We start from the raw sequence: 21675 nt of genomic DNA, 5'->3' as shown, positions 1-21675 counted from the left end.
TGTGATAATGTGCCTCTTAAGAAAGAGGCAAAAGCAGAAGCTTCGTTCGTTCAATTATTGACTTCATTGACCCCCATGATTTCCAGTGGTACTGTTCTGTTCCTGTTTATATTAGGCTCATCTCCCTTTACGTATGAAAAGACGATATTACTAACATTCCGGTGCCCTTGTTACCGGGAGGGGTTAGAAGCGATTGTTTTAATGACACCCGGAAGTTCTCTGTGGTCGAAGAAAGTTGGTAAATAATCGCATACCGAGAGGTGCAGCACACAAGAAATCTCCCTACTACTTCATCCCATGGATCCCTACAATACTGTAGGGATCCCCCCCCCCCCCCGATCCCCCCCCCCCCACCCCCCTCCGCTTTCCAGAGGCTCCATTTTGCCCGTTTTGTCCTTATCTATAAGATTTCAGAAGACGTGCACAAATACAGCTGAAATAAACACGGACAGAAGACTCCATCCATTTCTGTAAAGCCTGCGTATCTTTCTCTGAGCATAACTTAGCCTTTACTGTTTTTGCTTCTCCTGTTTTCAGGGCTCCAGTTATTTCCAACTCAATGCAAATTGGTCCGTACCGAACTACAGACAGCCCGTTAGAAACTAGCATGGTCAGCAGTGTTTGTCAGCTATAGGCAGCGAACAGAGGAACAGAGATAAAAAGGTCTCTGGAGCTAAAAGGAGAGTGGATATTGGACTCGAAATCACCAGGTCGCCAAAAATGAATGTAAATGTTGCTCTGTGTCAGCTGGATGTAGAAGTTTTTTCGTTAACTGCTCGTTTCCACTGCTCTCAAGTGGCCAAACAGGCCCCCCAAAAAACTGTTATTGCTTTTTCTTTCTGGAATAAGTGACCGAGTTACAAATCATATTGTCTCATTTAGAGAACTCCCATCCATTCAGCCGCTTTATGCCAGATTATGGATAAACAGCAGCAAAGGTGGGGAGTCCAACAGAAACACCTAACGTTACTATATTCTAGCTCAGCGCTTTTCTGCTCCTGTCAGCGATAGAAGTGGCGTGTCACACAAAAAGGTGCATCGCCAGTATCAGTGTATGGCATATAAACTCTAGGTGGTTTGAGAGGAAAATCAGGTGTCAGAAATACACAAAAGATCTTTACTCTTGTTGATTGTGTGTACATTTTTTCATGATACCGCTCAACTCAAAAGTTTCCGCAAAGTCAGACATGCAAACGTAAATTTCTAAACCTTTGTGATATACAAATAAGCTCATTCTGTGACTAATAGATCAAAGCGGTTAAGGTAAAGGTCTTCAATAATCATGAGCGACACAATGTATATAAACACAGACTTATTTTACACAAATAAAAAGAGACCATGAGCCATCAAGAGAACCTAATGATATTTTGAAGGGAACTCTGCATGTGACCTTGCTATGGAGGAATACAAATATTTAAGCTGTTTCACTGCAACACAACTTTATCACACTAATGCACTACGATCAGAGAGCCCATATTCTGTATCTGAAATGTTTTTGGGATATCTCTGTTGCAGAAGGATTGCGTATCCAATGAACAATAACTGGCCATTTTAATTTCAAGGGTAAAAGGGTAATGATATATGGACTGGTGTATGGTACTATGCCATCTCTGTTGATACAAACAGCGCACAGTGTGGAGAATGAGTTTTTATTAAAGCTGTAAATCTCTGTTCTTTACAAAATAGCGTAATAAAACTGCTCCTCTATCAATAGCACACATATATTCCCCTTGACCAAGTCTCTGCTCCATGACAAGCTGTCTTGAAAATTAATGGCCACACTGAATTCTGGGTGTCAGCGTTCCCCGAGGAAGACCTCTGGTTTTCATCAATTGTTCATTATTTCCTCTCTTTCGATAATACAAAATTATTACAAAAAAAATGCTCATGCTGCTGCAGCCAGTCATGAAATGTACTGAACATACATGTACGTCTGTGTGTTCATACGTTCATGTGTGTTTCTGGGTACCTGCCTTTCACCTCTGATCACATCAGAGACGTCAACGTTTCATGTTTTATGGCTTTAATTTACTGCACTTTATGTCTTTCATTATTTTATGGAGCCCGTGTTGCTCAAAGCGTCACTTTAATGTCATGTTGGGAGCAGGTTCCATCCACACAACCTACCAACCCTGTTTAAAGATACAGTCAAGCTAAAAGTCATGTTATCTTGACTTCAGGAGCGTCACTGTATATCAGAGCTACATTGTAGGGTGCATTCTTTCTTGGCAGCCGGTTATCTTTAAGTCTCTGGGATGTTTATCATGTAAGACTCCAGACTGTCTGCTGAGAGACGTCTCACTGGGCTCATCTGTTCATCTCTCTCTCTCTCTCCGGCTTAATAAAAATGAATATAGTGACTGTGGATAATTTCATTCTTAATGGACTAAACTTGTATCATCAATGCAGTATTTCTAATCTCTAATAGGTTTCATTTATTACAATCTGTCAAACAACAGCATAGAGAGTTTTTAGCTGTGAATCCTAAAAAGCATAGAAACTTACAGAGCTCATCATCATGAACAAAAACAACTGTTTAATAATGATAATGATAAAGAATAACAATAAAAAAGATAAAGTAATGCATATCTTTTTAATCATAAACAAGGGCAGAGAACATAATACCAAAACATTTGTTAATTTATAAAGCAGTTTAAGAACACGGGGAATAAAAGATGATTCATGTCATAATAATAATAATTATTATAATAATATAGCTCCTGTCTGTTAAGCAGTCTCCTGCAGCTGTGCTCTACTTTTACAAAGTGAAGATACACAGGAACCGAGAATTCAGCTGAGTTAACGTTGAGCTTTATTCCCTGTTTTACATTGAAACTTCTATCATTGTGTAAACCTCTTACTATACTTCCTATCTTTGTCTGATTTTCTCGCTGCACCTGTGCTCCTGTGTCCAACCTGAGTTCAGTCATTCCTACCTGTGTACTCAGTCTCTGTGCTCGCATGGTTCTGTTTAGTTCAGCTCTCCTCTGGTGGCTCCTGTTCTGTTTCACCTGACTTTCAGTTTTTGGATCACCTGTGTTGTTTTTACCTGCCAGTAAACATTCAAATCTGTTTACACAGTCACATAATTGGGAAGAAAACAAATCCCCATAATGTGAATCATAATATTTTAAGGTGAAAACATGTTTAAGGGTGGGGCAAGGCTATGGTTAAGGTTTGAATAAGTCTCCAGGAAATTAATGTCAACATAATGTCCTCTAAAAACATGGAGACATGACTGTGTGTGTGTATGTGATCTTGTACATCTCTCTTTGTGAGGACCAGTTTGGGATAGTGATGACCTTTTGGCCGGTCCTCAATTTGTGACCGTTTCTCTCAAGGTCAGGAACAGGTTGTAGAAACTCCCAGCCATTAACATTCTTTAAATATTATATTTTCCTTCTTAAGGTATTACTTTCTCCACATGCCAAGACACGAGTACACGTCAATTTCCATTCTTTGATATTTATTAGATTTTAGGGTAATTGCACTGGCATCTATATATCATGTAAAAAGAGAAGCAGACCACAGTGAAAATAATTCATTCATCCATCATTGTGCTTTTTGAAGTTTTTCCTAAAAGGCTCTGCTGATGTGACGTCTGTGTTTTTCTTTACTGCCTCTGGTTTTGGCAGATGAGACAGTGTGAAACTTTATACATGTAACTCAAGTGCTTGTTGGAGGGAGATAAAAGCTCTTTATTTTTGCAGCAGGCAGCAGCAGCAGCGGTGGCAGTGACAGGTATTCCTACAGTGACAGGACATTGTGTGTTTTCCAGCTGCTTGCACCCAAATCACTGTCGGCATTCTCACTTTTTTTTGGGGGGGGGGTTCTTGTGGTTCTTGATGGATTCAACGTGTCAAAGAAAGACAAACTTGAAGCCATTCCCATCCTCGTTGTCTGCCTCCATGCTGTAGCATTTTGGTCCCAGATTTTGTTGCTAGAAGCATTTGCTAGATGGGACTAGTTTGTGATTGTATTTAGGCCGTGTAGTGATACATCTAGACCTTTAACAATTTTTTAAAAGTGGCTGGTTGCAACAAAGGTCGGAGAATCCCATTGCCTCCATTTTAACAGATTGAACATGGTCAGATTCCACAATTTCTCAAATTTGGTTTCTGTCATTTTTAGTTTTTACCACAATTATTAGTGTTTAGTTGTTTTTAATATTTATTACTGGATTTGACTATTCCCTTTTTTCCCGGGTTACAATCTTCAATGTCGTATCTGTCTGCCTCTCACTATTTTCAGCAAGTTTTTCACAATTAACATTTAATGGCTCTGGCACTTATTTAGAGATTTCCCAAACTTTTTAATTCCCCCTCTTGTTCATTTTATTCGTCTCTGTATCAATATCGATTTCTCACTTCGTTCACGCTCAGACAAATCCAAGCGAATAAAAATTAATGGGGAAGACCTCCATATTTCCAGTCTATTGAAGTTGACTGGCACATTAATATTTTATTGAATGTTGCAGCTGTGTGGCTGTTGAACGTGGCTCAGCCCATCAGAGTCGAGGACATGAGCTACCTTTTCTTTAATAGCTGTGGGATAATGATGACATTCATTAGATTGATGGACTCAGTGGAGCGATCAGAGCAGAATCACCATCAGTTTGATGCTTGAACAGACGGGGCTTATAGAAGGTACAGACACAAATAGAGAAGCTCAACACACAAATGTAGTCACACATTTAATATAGCACAGATAAATAAACTTAACATCTCCGCCCCCCGCCTAGTTCCACTTCCTGTGTCTGTCAGGTCACTGAAGGTGCTGAACAGTAATTATTGAATTGTCAAAAGGCTTCTGATCAACAAGCCCAGGCTTAATGAGCACCTACATGATCTATTACACCATTAACTTCAGGTTTAACGACCAGAGTGTGATCCTTTCATGTTTCCAATCTGAAATCAATTTCTGCTCCACGATATATTGCTCTGCATTTTATTTTCTTGACATGTGCCCCTGTTTTCGTCACCGATTCTTCGAAGCAGATCGTTATTCAGCAAACCAAGGTTACGTCTTAACTTGAACCTCAGACTTGATGATATCTCAACCCTGGGAACAATTCCAAAGGTTTCTTAAAGCAGCTATATCTACTATTTTTTATACAGATAATAGATCAAAAGACAATGTCTATGTGAAATAATAGAATGAATTGTGGAAAACAGAAGTCTGTTTCTCCACTGATGTCTGACATGTGTTTGTACCTGAACTTGAACCTAACTTTATCCCGACTAAGCATGTTTTATGGTGCTTCACCAGACACTAGCCTTATTCTAACCCTCTGTACTGTGAAGGTGAAGTTGGTGGAAAACGTATCTTCTACAGAGACGGATATACAAGAATGTTATTTGAACGACGATGATCCTTCTTAAGTCTGGAGAAGACACAGCTAGACTTCTTGTTTAGTTGCGGCAACTTTCTGGCCCCATGCTGCTATTCCCCCTGAGTCCTTGTTCTTTATGGTTAAGACAAAACTCTGTTTTAATAGTGTAAACTCATTAAAACTACACTGGAGAGCCATGGTGTAGTTGGTGTACACGTCTTACAATCATGAGAAAGTCTAGTTTACCTATTTTGTTATAAATGAAGACCAAAACAGAACGATAAATAGTTGCATAGGCATTTACCCACTAGCTAGGTTGAATGTTTACAGAGGTAAAATATGGTTTATGATCCCAAATAAAGGTCACTTTTGGGTTTAATTACTGGAGGGTTTGACGAGCGTGTATAGTGGCCACTGAATCAACAGAGCGGGAGTCACAGTCAGTGTTGTGGTATTTGCTTGTTGTCTGAGAAAACAACAAATTGGATTTCATTTGGAGCAGACTGTTGGACGCAGCCCCCCCGACATGCTGTGCTGCTGCTTACAAGCCTCATGCTGTCACTTTCCTCATGCAGACTTCTTCTGTCCATGTGTGTGTGTGAGACTTTCTTGTAGAACAAAGGATAATTGGCTTTTGTGTCATTACACAGTTTCCAAAAGTGACCTCATCCTAGTTAACAACAATATAAAAATGCATTAACCGCCCTGAAATAGGCTGGGTTTTGTTGCCCCTGTCGGGTTCGGCCAGGCCGCCGTACTCTCTGCTGGGTAAATATTACTCCGTCTGTGGTTGGGTTCGTCTGCAGAAAACAACAGACCACCAGGGGATGTCGATATGGAAAGTGTGGCTATGGTTTAGGAATGGAGGAGAGGAATATCCACGGTGTTGTGGTTTCACAGTATGGAGGGACTACACAGGCCTTTTCTTCTTTGACATACACACACACACGCACACGTATAAGTATCTCATCCAGACACAATTCACTTCAGTCATCTCCTGTTTCTCTGTGCATGACAAAAAGTTCACTGTGTCCTCTGAAGAAAAGAAAAAAAGGTTCTTAAAGGTGGTTTTAATCCCGAGATACTGAAGCCAAACAGATTCTCTTTCTGACAACCACATCAAACGAGTTCATTTCCCCCCCCCCCCGCTAACTGTGGAGCACGTCCCATCTTTACAACCCCCTTTAAAGCACTTCATCTCGGGCCTCAGGTAGGGTTTCCACTTCCTGGTTGTCACAGTTATGGCTCATTAAAGAGCTCTGTCTCTCAGCAGGAAGGAAGCCGACTGGCCCTCAGATCCCGTTCATGTGTGCGGGTCCTTAACGCCGACGCTGTCACCGGCGCACATCTTGTCTTCATTAGCGTTAACCCAGATAGAGGCCGGCCTAATGACTGTCAGATGCTGAGTTGTAGTATTAAGGTCAGAGTTGTTAATCAAGTGAAAAGCCTTTGTTTGATTGCATAAACGGTAAATGTTATGGTGCAGTCCTTATTTTATAGTCGCTCTAATTAGGAGAAGGTCAGGTATTATGTTTGAAGAATGGAAACCTACACAGTAATTACTTAGTACAAGCCAGTAGGCTACTTCATAACGTACTTGGTAAAGTGTGTGTGGTGTTTACAATGTGAACTCTCTCACGGCCGCTGCTTTTCTTACTTGCATCATCAATCAATCTGATGTTTGGCACATCAAATGTCAAAATTGCATAATGGCCTTCTTCGATTTTCAAATAGCCAGAGATGGAAGAACTAAGTGTATTCTACTGAAGTAAAAGTACAAATAAATGGACAAAAATGTACTCAAGTGAAAGTACCACATTAACCTTTGTTTTTTAATATACTTAAACTATTCAAAGAAAAGACTATAACGATTATGTTAAATTTGCAGCAATTTCGGGGGCGTGGCTGTGGCTCAGAAGACAGAGGGCTGTCCATTAACTAGAAAGTCGGTGTTTCGATACTCTACCCCAAATTACCCCTGAAAGTTATGCCTACAATGTTGTGCGATATATAAAAAAAGTGCTATGTACTAAAGCCCCGTAAGAATATGTGTTGAGTGTTAATTATACTTTAAAGCGCTTGAGTGGTGGATGTGACTGGAAAAACCCCAAATAAAAGGCAAATTTACCATTTCATAGCTAATCATGTTTTATAGGTCAAATATAATCAGCACGAAATATATGTAAACAGATCTTCTAAGCGCAGTACTTCAGTTAATGCAGCTGCTACCGTTGCTATCAGTCATGAGAAGCACAAAGACTCTAAGCTTCCTGCAGACACACACTCTGACTCTGACCTCCCGTGTCCACCGATGTTAGAGGCAAATTAAAACACATTAACATCCAGCATCCTCTTTGTTGATGGTGTTCCTCCTCCAGTCAATGGCAGATGGAGTGAGTCAGCCTCTGTTGATGCGACGCTGGTGCTCCGTGACTTTTTGACTCCCAAATCTGCCCCGCAGCATTTCTGACAGACGCTGCGTCTCGGCAGCTAAGGTCGCCGCAAGGTTGAATCCGGGAAAAGATGCTGATGCTCCCGCTGTTTAGGGGAGGAGAGAGTCTCTGGCCTTCAGTGTCACACGGATGATGTATCATTATGGGCAGAGCTGAGCTGGGGAGATGGTGATCCTCTATAATGCGGCCACTTTGTCACATTTCATAACAACTCAGCTCCATCATCCAGACACGTTCCTGTGCAGCCACCTCCCCGGTCCCGGCAGAGATGCTGATACATGTGACACGACAAAAAAAAATCCTCCGACAGACCTGTCAGTGTTCTGAGGATATTTCTCCAACAATAATGTCAGACAGCTGACTGCTGCTGAGCTCAGGAGGGCTGCCGCTTCTAGAGAAACGCTGAGAATGTGCTGTCTGCAAAATATAGTGACAGCTCCCATAGCCAATGTGAATAAGTCCATTGAATAACGGTAATATGCACACTACACATATGGTTTGTGTAAACCTGATTAGGACTGTGGTCTCAGATCTCGTACCGTTTTAGTTTAAAACCATGGAAATCCAAAGTTTAGAAATGCCTTTTTATTAGATGTAAAACAAACTTGAACCCACTGAATTTACGACATTCATATGAAGTGAAAATATTGTATTTTTGATTCTCTATGTCATAAACTTTCCTTCCAAGAATATTTTTACTCTTCTCACCAGTTTTTTGTTTTTTTCCACAGGGAGCCATTTTCTTACCTGGAAACAAAGTCACAGAGCATCCAACCAGTGGCGATGAAGGGGGGAAATTTCTTTTTGAGATCATTCCAGGTAGGAGGCGATAAATTATATTTATTTTTTCTTACAGCAAGTAAATTTGAATAAAGTCTTTAACAGTTTTAGCATCTACAGGTTGTATGTAGGCTGCTTTCTGTTAGTTTGCCAACTTTTTAAAGATGTTTTTAAATCTCATTATGGACTGAAAAACCCCCAAAAGATCATTAAACAGATATGTTTTTTGTGACATTTTACTTTTATTGACTGAGATAAGTATGACACAAAGAAATACAGGGGTATTTTCTCAGGTGAAGCAATGCTGAGAATATGTTATACATGAGCTGGGGAAATAAGTTTGTATCAGTAGCAGAGTGCAGCAGCGGATCCATCTAAAACCCTGCAGAATACCCCGGATGTGTGCAATGACCATTCATACTTGTTTGTTTTCATTGCTTCCCTGGTGTGTGTCCACTCAAGTTCCTCTCAGAGGAAACCATCGAGATATTTGCTCACGCCGTTTGTGGCTCCCAGTGGAATACACTGTCCACAAACTGGCAGATTATAGTGCAAGTACTTTTTAATGTTTTACAGTAAAAAGGAAAATAAACTTCATAAATCGTATACATTATGAGGTCATGTGGCCAGAAGTGACATGTATCCTTCTTGATTGTGTTTTTGGTTTTGGCTTATGACACTGCTTGTCAATAATTGTTAGACTTTGAGTTTATCTGGGAGTTCATGATGGACATGAATAGCTGAATGTATCAATGTCGTGGGAGAAATTACACAACTATTAGATTAAGCCCAGTTTTACCATATGTTTGTGTCTTTGATGTAGTAGAATGCATTTGAAGTATTTGAAGTTTCAGCTTGAGTACAGAGGAACAAAATGGCATAACTGCTTTATTTCTCACGTACTGAAGGCCAATGTATGCTTCTGCGTTTTGACGGACACGGACAGATAGGACCGCCCTCTCCAACGTGGAACGCCCTCTCCGTGCCTCTCCGAGGCTCCTCGGAGAGCTTTTCGTGCCGTGCTCATTTTTCTAACTACACGTCGAAATGACGGACAGCCCACGGATAGCACTTGGCTGTGATTGGTCCGCTAACGCCAGCATTTCGGAATGGAAACTTCCTGTTCCATTCCCTACATCACAATAAACCAAAATCACAACTACGACTCTATGATTAATGTGACAAGTGTGTCCGGCTGACGGTGGCTGGTTAGAGCACTTACAGCATGTGTGTACGGTCACATACGGTTATAACGAACTTTGATAACGGGGGTAGCGGGCTAGCCACCATGCTAACTGCGGTGGGAACAGCGCAAAAAACCCGCTGACTTTAATCCCACGGCTCTCATGACACTGTTTCTCAAACACCGTCAGGTTAGAAGCAAACACTTGGTAGTAGTTAGTATCGGGTGTCCGTGCTGACTGTGTGTGGAAGCTGGGGGGAGCTAGCTGCCTCCGTGTAGCTTCAAGCTGTTGCAGCTGTTGAATTAGCAACGCAGTTTGGAAACAAGACCGGGGAACCGCTGCGCTAAGACACGATAACATAAGCATTTTGACCCGCTGGGTGTCACTTTATTCAGCAAAAACTGTCGCGTCATCAACATCCTTTTTCTGTTACCATCGTTCACTGTGTGTGAGGAGCCGGGAGGACGTAAATAAACCAGCGTGGACTTCTTCTATATACCTCATGAGGTAGGCTTGTCTAAGCTCGACTTCCGTTTCGCCATCTACTGTTCTGGCGGTGAATTGTTTTCACAACAAAAAGGCTCGTAGAACTATAAATCAAAAAGGGTCCGTCCGATCCGTCCGTCCGTCATTCCGAAACGGACTCGGAGAAGCATACTGAGGCCTTTAGACCCTATGGATGCCGAAGTTGTCCCCTTCTGCATTCTGGTAATGATTTGCTTGAGTTGAGCTGTTTTTCAACAAAAGGCAAGCAAATGTTTCTTGTTGCATTAAACAAAACATTGAGGGGGAAAAGGGGATTTTTCATAACACATTCATGGGCAATTTCACTTCTCTGTTTCGGCTCAAAATAACCCAAAATACAGAGCAATGACTTATAAATCAAAGAATTGGTGACACATAATCCCACTGACCCAACATTATTTAGAGAAATGAATGACCAGCACATATGTGGCAGTCAGGGGATTGTAGACACACAGCAGTGGGAGGAGCCAGGCTTCCACCTTAAGATTGATACAACTGTTACTGTTGAGAATGGGATCTCTTGTGCCCCTTAAATTCATTCTTTGTGGTACGACTTGAAATATATAGTGAGAACAAAATGTAATCACAAGCCTCACTGTGCACACTTTCAGTCTCACTTTCACTTCCCCCTTTGCAGCTGTTCCAGTCCACGTTTGACTCTGAAATATATTGTTATTCTAGGATGTGGTAGCCTATAAGTTATTTTTAAAGAGGCACGTGATGCCTATGTCGTTGCACACTGTACAAAAGCTTATTTCTATCCCCTGGAGGACACATGAGGTGTAAAAACATTTTTTTTTATTTTCTGTTGACTTATGAGGCTCCTTGTTGGTGCGTTTCAGTCTCTACCACGACAAAACCGTTTCAATTTGAAAATCCTTTTTTCCTGTCGGACCAGGCTGTATTAGCTTCTGCTGAAGTTCGGAAAGAGATGAGAGGAAATGTGAAATACCAAAATTTCCCTCCTGCAATAGCAGCAACTTGTCGTGATTCTGCCCCTGTGAACTTTTGGGCGACTATCTATGTTTGGTGTTGTCCGTTCCATTTCAGAGGCTCCTTCAAATGTGGCCGACAAATGCTTCATTCAATCCCAGAGAAAATACGGGTCAAACTGATGGATCCTCTGAGGACAGTGCGGTGTCGAGCTTGTACCCAATGTTTATTCACATCCATAATTTCTCCGCACAAACATGCTTGTACTTCACTCCAATGACCAAAGTGTGTCGTAAACTTTATTCTTCAAAAACTGAGTACATTATGGTTTTTGTCTCAGATGTTGTAAAAGTCGTTCACACGGATGAAAACATGTGGATTGAAATGCGGAACAATAAGACCCATTGAAGGTTGTTAAGACATATTAGAAGTCCTCAAGAGAGTTTAAGCATTCAGCAGCGGCCGACCAGTTCCACTAAAGTATTCTGCATCATGGACTCCGCCCTCGTACTGATGGAAAACAAGAACACGACTTGTTATGAGGCTGCATATAAAGAGGCCTAAGAAGCAGGGAGAGCAAATTAAAGGAAAACACAACACATATATTCCACTGGTCTAAAAATGTGTCCCAGCCGCTTGAACACAACACATGGACACACAGTCTCTGTCGGACGGACAGGCGGGAAGTGATGGGGGGGAGGGGGGGCTGGAGAACTGCAAGGGAAAGGGGATGGAAGTCAAGGGTTGTACAGAGATGTCCGTTGTCTTGTAAAGGGCAGCGATGAGATCTGAACTCGAGCCGGGTCTAAAATCACGGTGACCGCCGGAGGTTTTGATGGCAGCTCTCAGACCAGTGGACAGAACCTGCTGCTGTCAGATTAACTCTGTATTTTAAACTTCAGGGGGGAAAAAAATCTGAAAGTTATGGTGCGCCTCGGAAAAAACTTTTATTCACCTGCTCTGTGCACCCTCCTGTGCTTTTTTTGCTTCCTCGACTTTGTTTTGTTTTTTCTTTGAACGCATAGTTTGTGTTAAATCTGCGGAAAGACAAAGAGAGGGAGGGGGGTTCCGTGGCAGACTCACCACATTGCCAACAATATTTAGACTGGAATCATGGTTATGTCACGTTTCCTACCGTCTGACGGAGACGCACAGGTACAGACATACTAGGACTTTTGTTTTGCTCACCCTCAACAAGACTTTAAGCACCAGTGACGTTGTCTTCCATCACACTGACACGTTACAACATGTGCCAGCACACATGGGCCAGAGCTAAAGGGGAGGAAAGGAATACAAACAGTGCATGAATACAGCTGTCCAAAAAGTCATGTTTTGGGCATTGGAAGTTTATTTTTTAGATAATATGCCCGGGATATTACCTGAGGATTACGTTCTGACAGTCATAGACGAACCCGCCAACGTTTCAAAATCGTCAAAATGTCCTAACTGATCATTGACAGAATAAAAACCAGATCTCTCTCAGTCCATATATCTGGAACACACATCAGAACATCTCCGCTCGGGAGTAGTGTGCAGTTTAGTCTGATGTTGCTGAATCCTTCAAAGAATGCCAGGTATGATGTGAACTCGGCTGCCTGGTGCAGCAGAGCTCTGAGCACCTGGAAACTGGATTTCCAGACTTCAATGCAGTGAGAAAGCAGAGTCTGACTTTGGCAAATTATAAATTTTCCCCAAACTGCGCAGACTCTTCATTTATTCACCTGTCAAAGCTCCGTAAATACCTGTAGCTAAATGTCATTCTCGTGGGCCAACTGTTTTTAATCAGGCCGCTCCTATAAAACAAGAATCAACACAGGAAACACTCCCTGCTGGGCTTTTTGACAGTGAGACTGTGCGTTCCTCTTCACTCACTACTCTAATAAACACAGGACTCTGAGTTCAGTGTGTCTCTCTATCACTCTCTCCCTCAGGCTCAGTCCTGGTATGATTACTGGTCAGGCCACAGCAGGACACTGCTGCTGAATTATGGGAATATTTCTCTGCTCGTTCCCAGGGGCTACGATCCCTTCATTCATGAGAGGAGCGGGGGACCATGTTGCTACGAGCAGGTGGACGCTGGTCTTTAGCTCAGATGCTGTTAACAGAGTAAAGCCTGAGTTAATGAACATGCTGAAGAGAAAAAGAGTATCAAAGAGTTTGTGTGGCTACTGTCTCACGTAAATCTGCATCAAAGCATCTGAAATGTTAAAGTGACTTGACTTGGTTCTGTGCTGAGGTTCAAATGTGGCAAAGCCTCAGAGCGTTTATCTAAATCAAGCTGACAGTGCCATCGTGTGGTTTGATGAGGAATTACTGGGCAAAAATAATCCTAATATTATTACTCATATTCGATAGTAGTAGGTTTAAGTTGAATTTGTAACTAAGCAGAAAAAGACGAATCCTTTTTATTTATTGTTGCAAAAGACTACTGTTGTTTATTGAATTTTTCATGATTTTACTGATTGTAACCTACATTTTGAGCGCAATGCCTTTATTTGAGGGATTTTGTTTTCATTCTCACAAGACTGTTAAACAGTGGCATTTATCAGTCATAGCAACATGATTTTGCAGAAATGTGTATTTGCAGTATTTTAAAGTATTTATTTGCTAAACGTTTGCTCTGGTTTTGATACAAAAAAATTAGATTTACAAGTAAGTGTAACTGCAAATGTCTCACATGATTTAATTATTTGATTAATTTCATCTGTGATTAATGCTCCATCTTGCTCCTGTCACGTTCTGACATGTATGCATGACGGGTGACCCTGTAGTGACCTCTGCATTGAGTTACTGGTGTCCTATGTCACTAAGGTGCAGGTCTGATTCACACAATGTGACTAGTTTGATTGATTTATGGTAATACTATGTAATTATGAGTAGGCAGGTGTGTGTGGGAGTAAATCACGCCCACACAGCAGATGTGAAAATGTTCTCGTCGTTCTTATTCAGGTTAATGAGAAGATCTAATATAAACGGTCATTGTATGGTCCAGGTAGGAATGTGCTTCATCAGGGCAACATGCTAATCCTACCTACAGCTGCAGCATATAGTCACACGTCTTATTAAACAGCAATGACTGAATGTCTTATACTGCTGAGGCCTATTGGAGGGTGAAGACAAACGAGCAGGTTTAAGACCACAGGCCACTGAACTAATCATCATCACGAAGTCATATGTTACGTGGAAGCTGACAAAGCTGGCATGTAGACTATAAGCGCCTTAAGTTAATGATGGAACGATTGATAGATGAATGAATTATTTAAATTTAAAAAAGCTCAAATCAGGTAGATTATTCCGCTTGGTAGTAAATATGGCAGAATGAGAGTGTTAAGGTTTTAAGGTTAAGGAAGCCCCAGTGGGGTCATGGAGAGCGTATTAATCTGCGGTGCTGACATTTCAGTGTCAGGATGTGTGGAGATGGTTTTCAAATAGGCCCCAATGTCACATCAGTCAAGGACAACCTCTGGTGCTGACTATATATGTGTGTGCAGGATTGTGACTATAAGCGAAAGTAAAGGGACCCCTGGTACAGTTTAAACTTTATGATGATTTCACTTAAATAATCTAATCAGAGGGTTGGACGACCACTTGGTTTTTTTATTATCTCGTGTTTATGCGTCAGCCAATTGGCAGCGCTGTTGTGCACATGTGAGTCTGTCATGTAGAATTCCGATTCAAATATACAAGCGGGGCAGCTCCCTGACCATTTACAAGACAAACGGGGAAGAGGCACGAACATCTGCTTTACTGTCTTTCTAAATGTGCATGTTTCGGCTGTGTTACGGTCTGTGGTCTTTTCAACATGTCATATAATCAAGTTTATTTGTAAGGCTCCTGTCAATAGGTAATTCAAGATGATTTAGTTAGAACATAAAAGGTACAAGGGACAGATATGAAAGAAACATGAGACAATATAAAAACAAAATGGACGAAGAGACAAGCTTAAATAGTGTAAGATTAATGATTGTGCAGCCATATCAAGTGTATAATCAAACAAATAATCAATATCAAACAAATAGGTCACATATATAATACATATAATATAATAATACATATAATAATACAAAACAATACTATAAAAATACTGTCAAATATCCTATAAATACATATTTATATACACACACACACACACTGCCGAGGCTATATAGATATGAATAGATGCTATTCTATACACATTGTTTCATTAAATGAATCTGACACGTGACATGATCAAGCACCTCTACATATTCAAAGCCCATCTTTAATATACTGATTTAATTAGCAGCTGCATGTGAAGTGCCCACACAACTTCCAATGCGTCATAAATCCAGGAGCAATGCGAGCGTCGGCATGAGGTCATGCATTTAGAGTGAATCTGATTTTTATGGACGTCGCTCTGGCGAAACGATGAAGCCCAGAGAAGCTTGACTGACAGGATTCTGTTCTGCATATAAAGAAGAGTTGTCGCCCGCTCCTCCATCTGCTCAGAGCCTGTGAGACATCTCCGTGTCCTTTTTCTCTCAAGAATTCACTTTGCGACGTGACATTTTCAGAAAGGTCAATAACTGAACTTCTCTGGCATTTCCTCTTCGTCTGTGTACGTTTTTCATACGTGTGGAGTGTTTGTGTGCCTGTTAGCGGACATGTTTTATGCACATACTTAGTGTGCATGAGAATATAGAGTCAATTCCCCCGGAGTGTGTGTTATAACTGTGTACGGCCTCCTGGAGGAGTTGTGGCCTCCTGCTGTTGACATTCATCATATGGAGGTATACAGATTCACATCTCTGGTGGTTGTTCTCCTAATATCGGAATTTATGGCCCCTGGTGCTCACCATTACAAAGTGGCAAAGGGCCATCCCACATGGACACACACACAGTGAATATCAATAAAGGCAGAATGAAGTGGTGTTCAAATGTAGTATTTCTGGGCTGCATCGCATATTGGATTTCATATAACCCAGAACAAAAAATACAGCTTGTTGACTGATATTTATGTCCCTCAGAAAAGACAAAGGCACTTTCTATTCCACACTGATTCAACCTAATTTTTTCATAATCAATTAGGTGATTACATCATACAGTTTTAATCTTTATCTTCCAAACAGTTTCCTACTCGAATGCAACGTCCTCAATAGAAAATCTTATTTTTCAGAGAAACCCACTGGCTCCATTCGTAACATTCTCCCTCAGAGGATCATGTTTGTGTTGGAGATAGTGACAGTTCATGTGAACTTCACTGCTGAGACGCAACCTCTGAAATTATGAAGAGTCACAATGTCTGGTATGACAGAGTTCTCATGAACTGGGGGACATTGGCATAAGAACATTGTCGGGTCCCTGTATAATGAACACATGTTAGCAGAATTTAGGGTACATGGAGACTCCATAGACTGTATGTAAAGATGGACGACATGACTGCTGCCCATAAGTGAAGCCAAAGTGTCTTGATCGCCCCCTGGTGGCTGGCTGGAGCATAGGTCAAACGTCCAATGCATGTCCAAGTATGTTTCTTGTTAATTAGTTATTGGATGTTGTGAAAACAGGGGGGAAACATCATGATTGACAGTTGAACTTGGTCCAACACTTTCTTTGAGTATATATATATATATATATATAAATCACTATATTGCACTGTAAAGATTTTGAACACCCAAATAAAACGGGGGACGTTAAATGCGGAACATATGTAGTGATTTCAGTCAGAGCACATGTTAGCTCTTCTGTGCGGAAGTGCATCACAGAGCTGCTGGCCTGGCTGTAGAATGGCAATCATCATATGGTGTCACTAAGGTCAACACTTGTCTGATCTGGGACCAGTTATGTGTCTCAACAAAGAGAAGAATTGGACCAATTAGAGTTGCTCTCAAAAGCTAGTTGGTGGCAATAGCCTCAAATCCTGCTGCCAATGAGCTGCCAGTTTAAAATAGGAGGTCATAGATCAGGATCCAGTTTGTTCTCCTAACTCTTAAAGTTATTTGCAGGCCAGTAAGCCCACCGCTGCCTCGGTGCCAAAGTGGAAGCTTGGGTGGGGAGCAGAAAGTAAAAACAGGGCACTATTAAAAATGTTGTCGACATAGTCCTGAAAAATGATTCAGTGTCCCAGAAAGAGAAGGGAGGACACGGTGGTTAAATGTGAGGAACAGTTTGAGAAATAAATCCCAGTGGAATGCACCTTTTATTCAAGGGGAAAAATGATGAAACATTTTGGAGCCTAAAAAACTTTGCTTAGCAGAGGTTGCTGAGACAATTTCATGGCTTTGGACATGAATGAAAACTGTGTGAAATCTGTTCAATCAGCGCCATGGTGGAAAAAACACTTCGATGTCACGCAGAATTTAAGGAGCATCTCCATTGTTTTGGCAGCAGAGAATTTTTGGGCACTCACACAGATCGCAGACATCTCAAACTCCCATCCGCTGAAAGCCTCTGACAAGGTGCTGGGAAGGGAACTCTGGCTGACTGTCAAACAGATTTAAAAGTAACAATGCAGACTCCTGTTGCCTCTCCAAGCAGAGGCATTACTTTTTTACCCCCTCACTGACTGTTGAAACACTATGAGATTGCTAATCCTGACCAAATGTGCTTCGTGGATTAGGAAAAAGTTCAGCGACCAGGTTCCCATCAGTATCTTCCTCTAGCACGGCGTCTGGTCCCTATCCACCCAGAGAAGAGTGTTCCCATAATGATGAGGCTTGTTAGAGGGAGCATTGAACTCTCAAGGACGCCTCCCTTCTGTGCGGGGTTTTCACAGACTGCTCATTATGGCAGAGGGTCTGGAAAGCATTTAGTCAAAGGTTGAATGTGCAGTAAATGGAAAATGTTGGCGTTTTAGTGTTGTCACCATTATTGTTAATAATGTGCGATGAAAACACGTTATTCATAGCAAACACTCACACAGTAGATTCGAAGCATAGACTGTAAATAAAGATGGATGACATGACGGCTGCCCAGAAGTGAAGCCAAAGCGTCTTGAATTGCCCTCTGGTGGCTGGCTACAGTACAGGTTATAAACCCAACCTCCTCCATGTTAGCGGAGGGAACATGGGCGAAACTAAGGGTCAAAGTAAATGTTAATAAGATGTCTTCCGGCATTTTAGGTAGATCTCATCGCACTGATGCATGTCCACCTGTTGAGTGATGTTTTATTTAGTTTTTTGAAGCTATGGAAATGATTGACGGCTGAGACTCACTATTGAACGTGTGTATAAGCAGGGCCTTGACCCCTTAAGTCTATCCTTTTGCTATTGAGCAGAATCTGGCCCCAGATATGTTAAATCGCAGCGTCTGTATCCGGGATATTTTGGCTTCATTTCTGGATCGTGGGAAGAAGTGGAGACGCATCGTCCATCTTTATATATAGTCTATGGTCCATGACAAGAAATATTCTGGCCCATAGCCCCTGTGAAACCAAAACTGTTTCTCTTTATTTATGCTAAGCTAGCCTGGCTGGCTAGAATAGTTGGCAGCTAACTTTAGAGTGCTATCAAATTTCTCCTTTGACCCTGAGAGAAACAAACATGAAAATAATGTGTTAGTTTGCCAGCTTAAGATATGCTGGTAGGTAGATTTGTGTTACCTTCAGGCTATTTCGGTTACATCTAGTATTTATGCTAAGCCATGTTTGTTTTGAGGTTACAACTTTGTAAAAGCACATGAATATGATTGATAGCTTCGTATGACGTAAGTATTTGTTCAACATCAGTCTGATCAGTCACAGTTCTTGCATTTCTCTCATGTTTCAACAATACAGTTGTGTGTTTGGGCAGTAGTGTGTATCTCAGTGACGGGACCAAAGCCTGTGGGAGACGACATAATCACTCAAACTGCATAATGGATGATAAAACCCATTTTTCATAGAGCTATGACTGATCTAGTACTAAATTGGAAAAGGTAGCCGCAACAGCAACATGAGAACAACATGTAGGATGAGTGGACTTGCAATGTTGCCTGCCTCTGTTGTTGAGAAGAGGTGTGTCACTTAATAATGTATCCTCCATTAGCTCCAAAACAAAGCTGTCATAAAATAAAAAGATGATAAAGTAGCAGCTGGTAGTGGAAAATGGTTTTGTATCTGGGCTGTGAAGGACAACAAATGTCACTTAGGTTGTTGAAAATGAAGTCAAACAGGCCATAACTTTGCTGTTGTGTCAATTCAATTCCAGATTCATGATGGTACGTGACAAAAAGCAGGAGGCTGGGGAATCAAGCATGCCCAAACAATATGCTGCATACCTTTTGTATGTGGTAGATGATGTTTGAAATATCTGCCTCATTGTCATCCATGCTCTAGTGAGGCAATTCCAGGCCGACTTCCTCTCTGGCAACCATGTGTCATTATTCCTGTGTGCAGCATTAAAGATCCGGAGGAGGAAATGCACTGAGGCCTGTGAACCGGCAGAGTCTCAGGACGTAAAGAGGGACAGGACAGGAAGCACACATGCATACATAACAGCCTTATTGAGGGGATCGGTATGTGACATGTCACATACCAGTCTCGGCCATGAGCCTCCCACTTTAACCCCCTGCCCCCCAACATGTATCATGTTGGCCAGGTCTCAGCGAGGGCACATGTTGGCCCCCAGCGGAGTTGGACAACCACAGTATGTTTGTCTCATGGGGACACTTGACTTGAATGTTCAGACCAATGGTATGTAAACTGATTTGTCTCTGGATAAATATTTGGATGTCTCCCCGCTAGGCCTTTCCCCCCCTCTGAATTAGAATCCAACAGGTAGTGCTGGTTTTAAATTGAATCACCCTCTGACGTTAAGTTCAAACAGGCTCTCAGACCTTTTTAATGGAAGCCAATGATGTGTGGTTTGCCTATAAATCTGGAGTGAGATTGAAAAAACGATAAGGAGAGTTATTGAAGACCTTCCTCAATGAGGGAGAAACCCCAGTGTCTTTCTTGGCCAACGGTAGCAGCAGCCTCTCCGACCCTGCACGGCTGTATTTATAGAGCGCTGCGGATGAGTCATTTGGCCGAGTGCCCACTGTGCTTGATTTACGATACCCCAGACCACCCTCCTCCCCTTTCGCCCCCCGCTTCAATGCCGTCTCCCACCCCACCCCTCACGCTACTTCCCTCAGACACACACACACACACACATCATCATCTTGCCTTCGGCTTGCAGTCCTACTCAGTTTCAGTTCGGCCGCGCTCTTCGTTCGTGCGTGTCTTTAGAAATATGCTTTCTCCGCTCTTCCAGCTCCTTTGACAGAAGTACATGTAGAGGAAAGGTTTGCTGAGAGGCAGACAGGCTAGCCTTAGCCTGACCTCGCCTATAAGTGCCGCTGACTGGCGTGTCACGTTGACCTGACTTTGACTCAAGGGAAAAAAATGAAGTTTTAAGCGAAAGTGTTATATGAGGTGGAGGAGAGACAAAGGAAGGAGGGGGAGAGTTGGGACGCTAGGAAGTGCAGCGGTGTGTGTTTTGGCCGAAAGAGATAGACTTGTCTGTGGCACAGAACAAGAACAGATGAAGAAGTGGCACTCGGGGCCGGCGGTCAGCAGCGACAGTGTGGCTTTTGCTCCCTCACCATTCAGCAGTCAAGGGGGCACGTCTTCCTCTGCACCCCATGGATCTCAACTCCAACCCAGGTCTGTGTCTTTACATAACCGCAACGGATACTAACACAGTTGCATGTGCTTTCATTAGATGATGATGCTATTATTGGACTTTTGACAGTTTCATTTACGACTGAAGGAATTTGTGGAAGGACTTAGAGTTTGTTTTAAACTGAAGGCACAAAGCTACCCACAAATTGGAATTACTCTCTTTTCTCTGTGAGGGTGTCCTCCGCATGCCACTCATTCATTATGGAAGCAGACGAGCATTCCACACGTTACATTTAACAGCTTATGGTTATCGCAGCTGTGATCTCAGATGAGCAATTTATGATGGTTGCATTCCTGATTTTCCCGCGGGGACATTACTGCAGCCTCCGCAGCGTTAGTCTTCCAATATCTAAACACATGTTCAGTGTCCGTGAATACTTGAGTTGTGATTTCTGACAAAACTATTTAATGAAGCTATTCCTTTATTTATATTCTCCGAAGAAGTAACTCTGATGTGTTGTATTGACAGGATGAATAATCTTTTACAGATTGCTCTTCTAGCTGCATTGCTCTTGGGATGGCAAGTTGGTCAATCCACAAGTTCGGTCCCAGAGGAAATATCTCAGCAACATGATTGGTTGTCATAAAACTCTATTTAGACATTTGTCCCAAAAAGATTAGTTCTGATTGATTCTACTGACTAAGGGTGTTTTATAGAGCTCGTGGGATCGATCTGCATACAAATCATTCACTCATGATGAATTATAGGCTAATAGCTTTGGCGATTGAGACCAATCAAGTCAAAACGAATGACATTCTCATCAGCTTCAGTTGTACTCTGATGATTAGCAAATGTTAGCACATTAGCAAACACTGTTATAAACCTCTGCATGTTAGCATGCTAACGTTAGAAATTAGCTCAAAGCA

General features: G+C 41.9%; 1 protein-coding gene across 3 annotated transcripts in view; it reads left to right on the top strand.

Moving 5' to 3' along the window:
• The window catches only part of arhgap24 (Rho GTPase activating protein 24), a 62366-nt gene that overhangs the window by 14728 nt on the left and 25963 nt on the right, over positions 1–21675 (top strand). For 2 of the 3 annotated variants that reach the window (XM_053411081.1, XM_053411080.1), the window contains one exon: positions 8517–8604. In XM_053411081.1, the coding sequence (XP_053267056.1) occupies positions 8517–8604 (88 nt within the window). Of the gene's footprint in view, positions 1–8516; positions 8605–20285; positions 20791–21675 lie in introns of those variants that run through there. The other variant, XM_053411084.1, reaches the window with a different exon arrangement.

The sequence above is a fragment of the Pleuronectes platessa genome, chromosome 19, assembly GCF_947347685.1.
Source record: "Pleuronectes platessa chromosome 19, fPlePla1.1, whole genome shotgun sequence".
NCBI lineage: Eukaryota > Metazoa > Chordata > Actinopteri > Pleuronectiformes > Pleuronectidae > Pleuronectes > Pleuronectes platessa.
The sequence above is the reverse complement of the archived record's forward strand: the minus strand, read 5'-3'. Positions and strand labels throughout refer to the sequence as shown.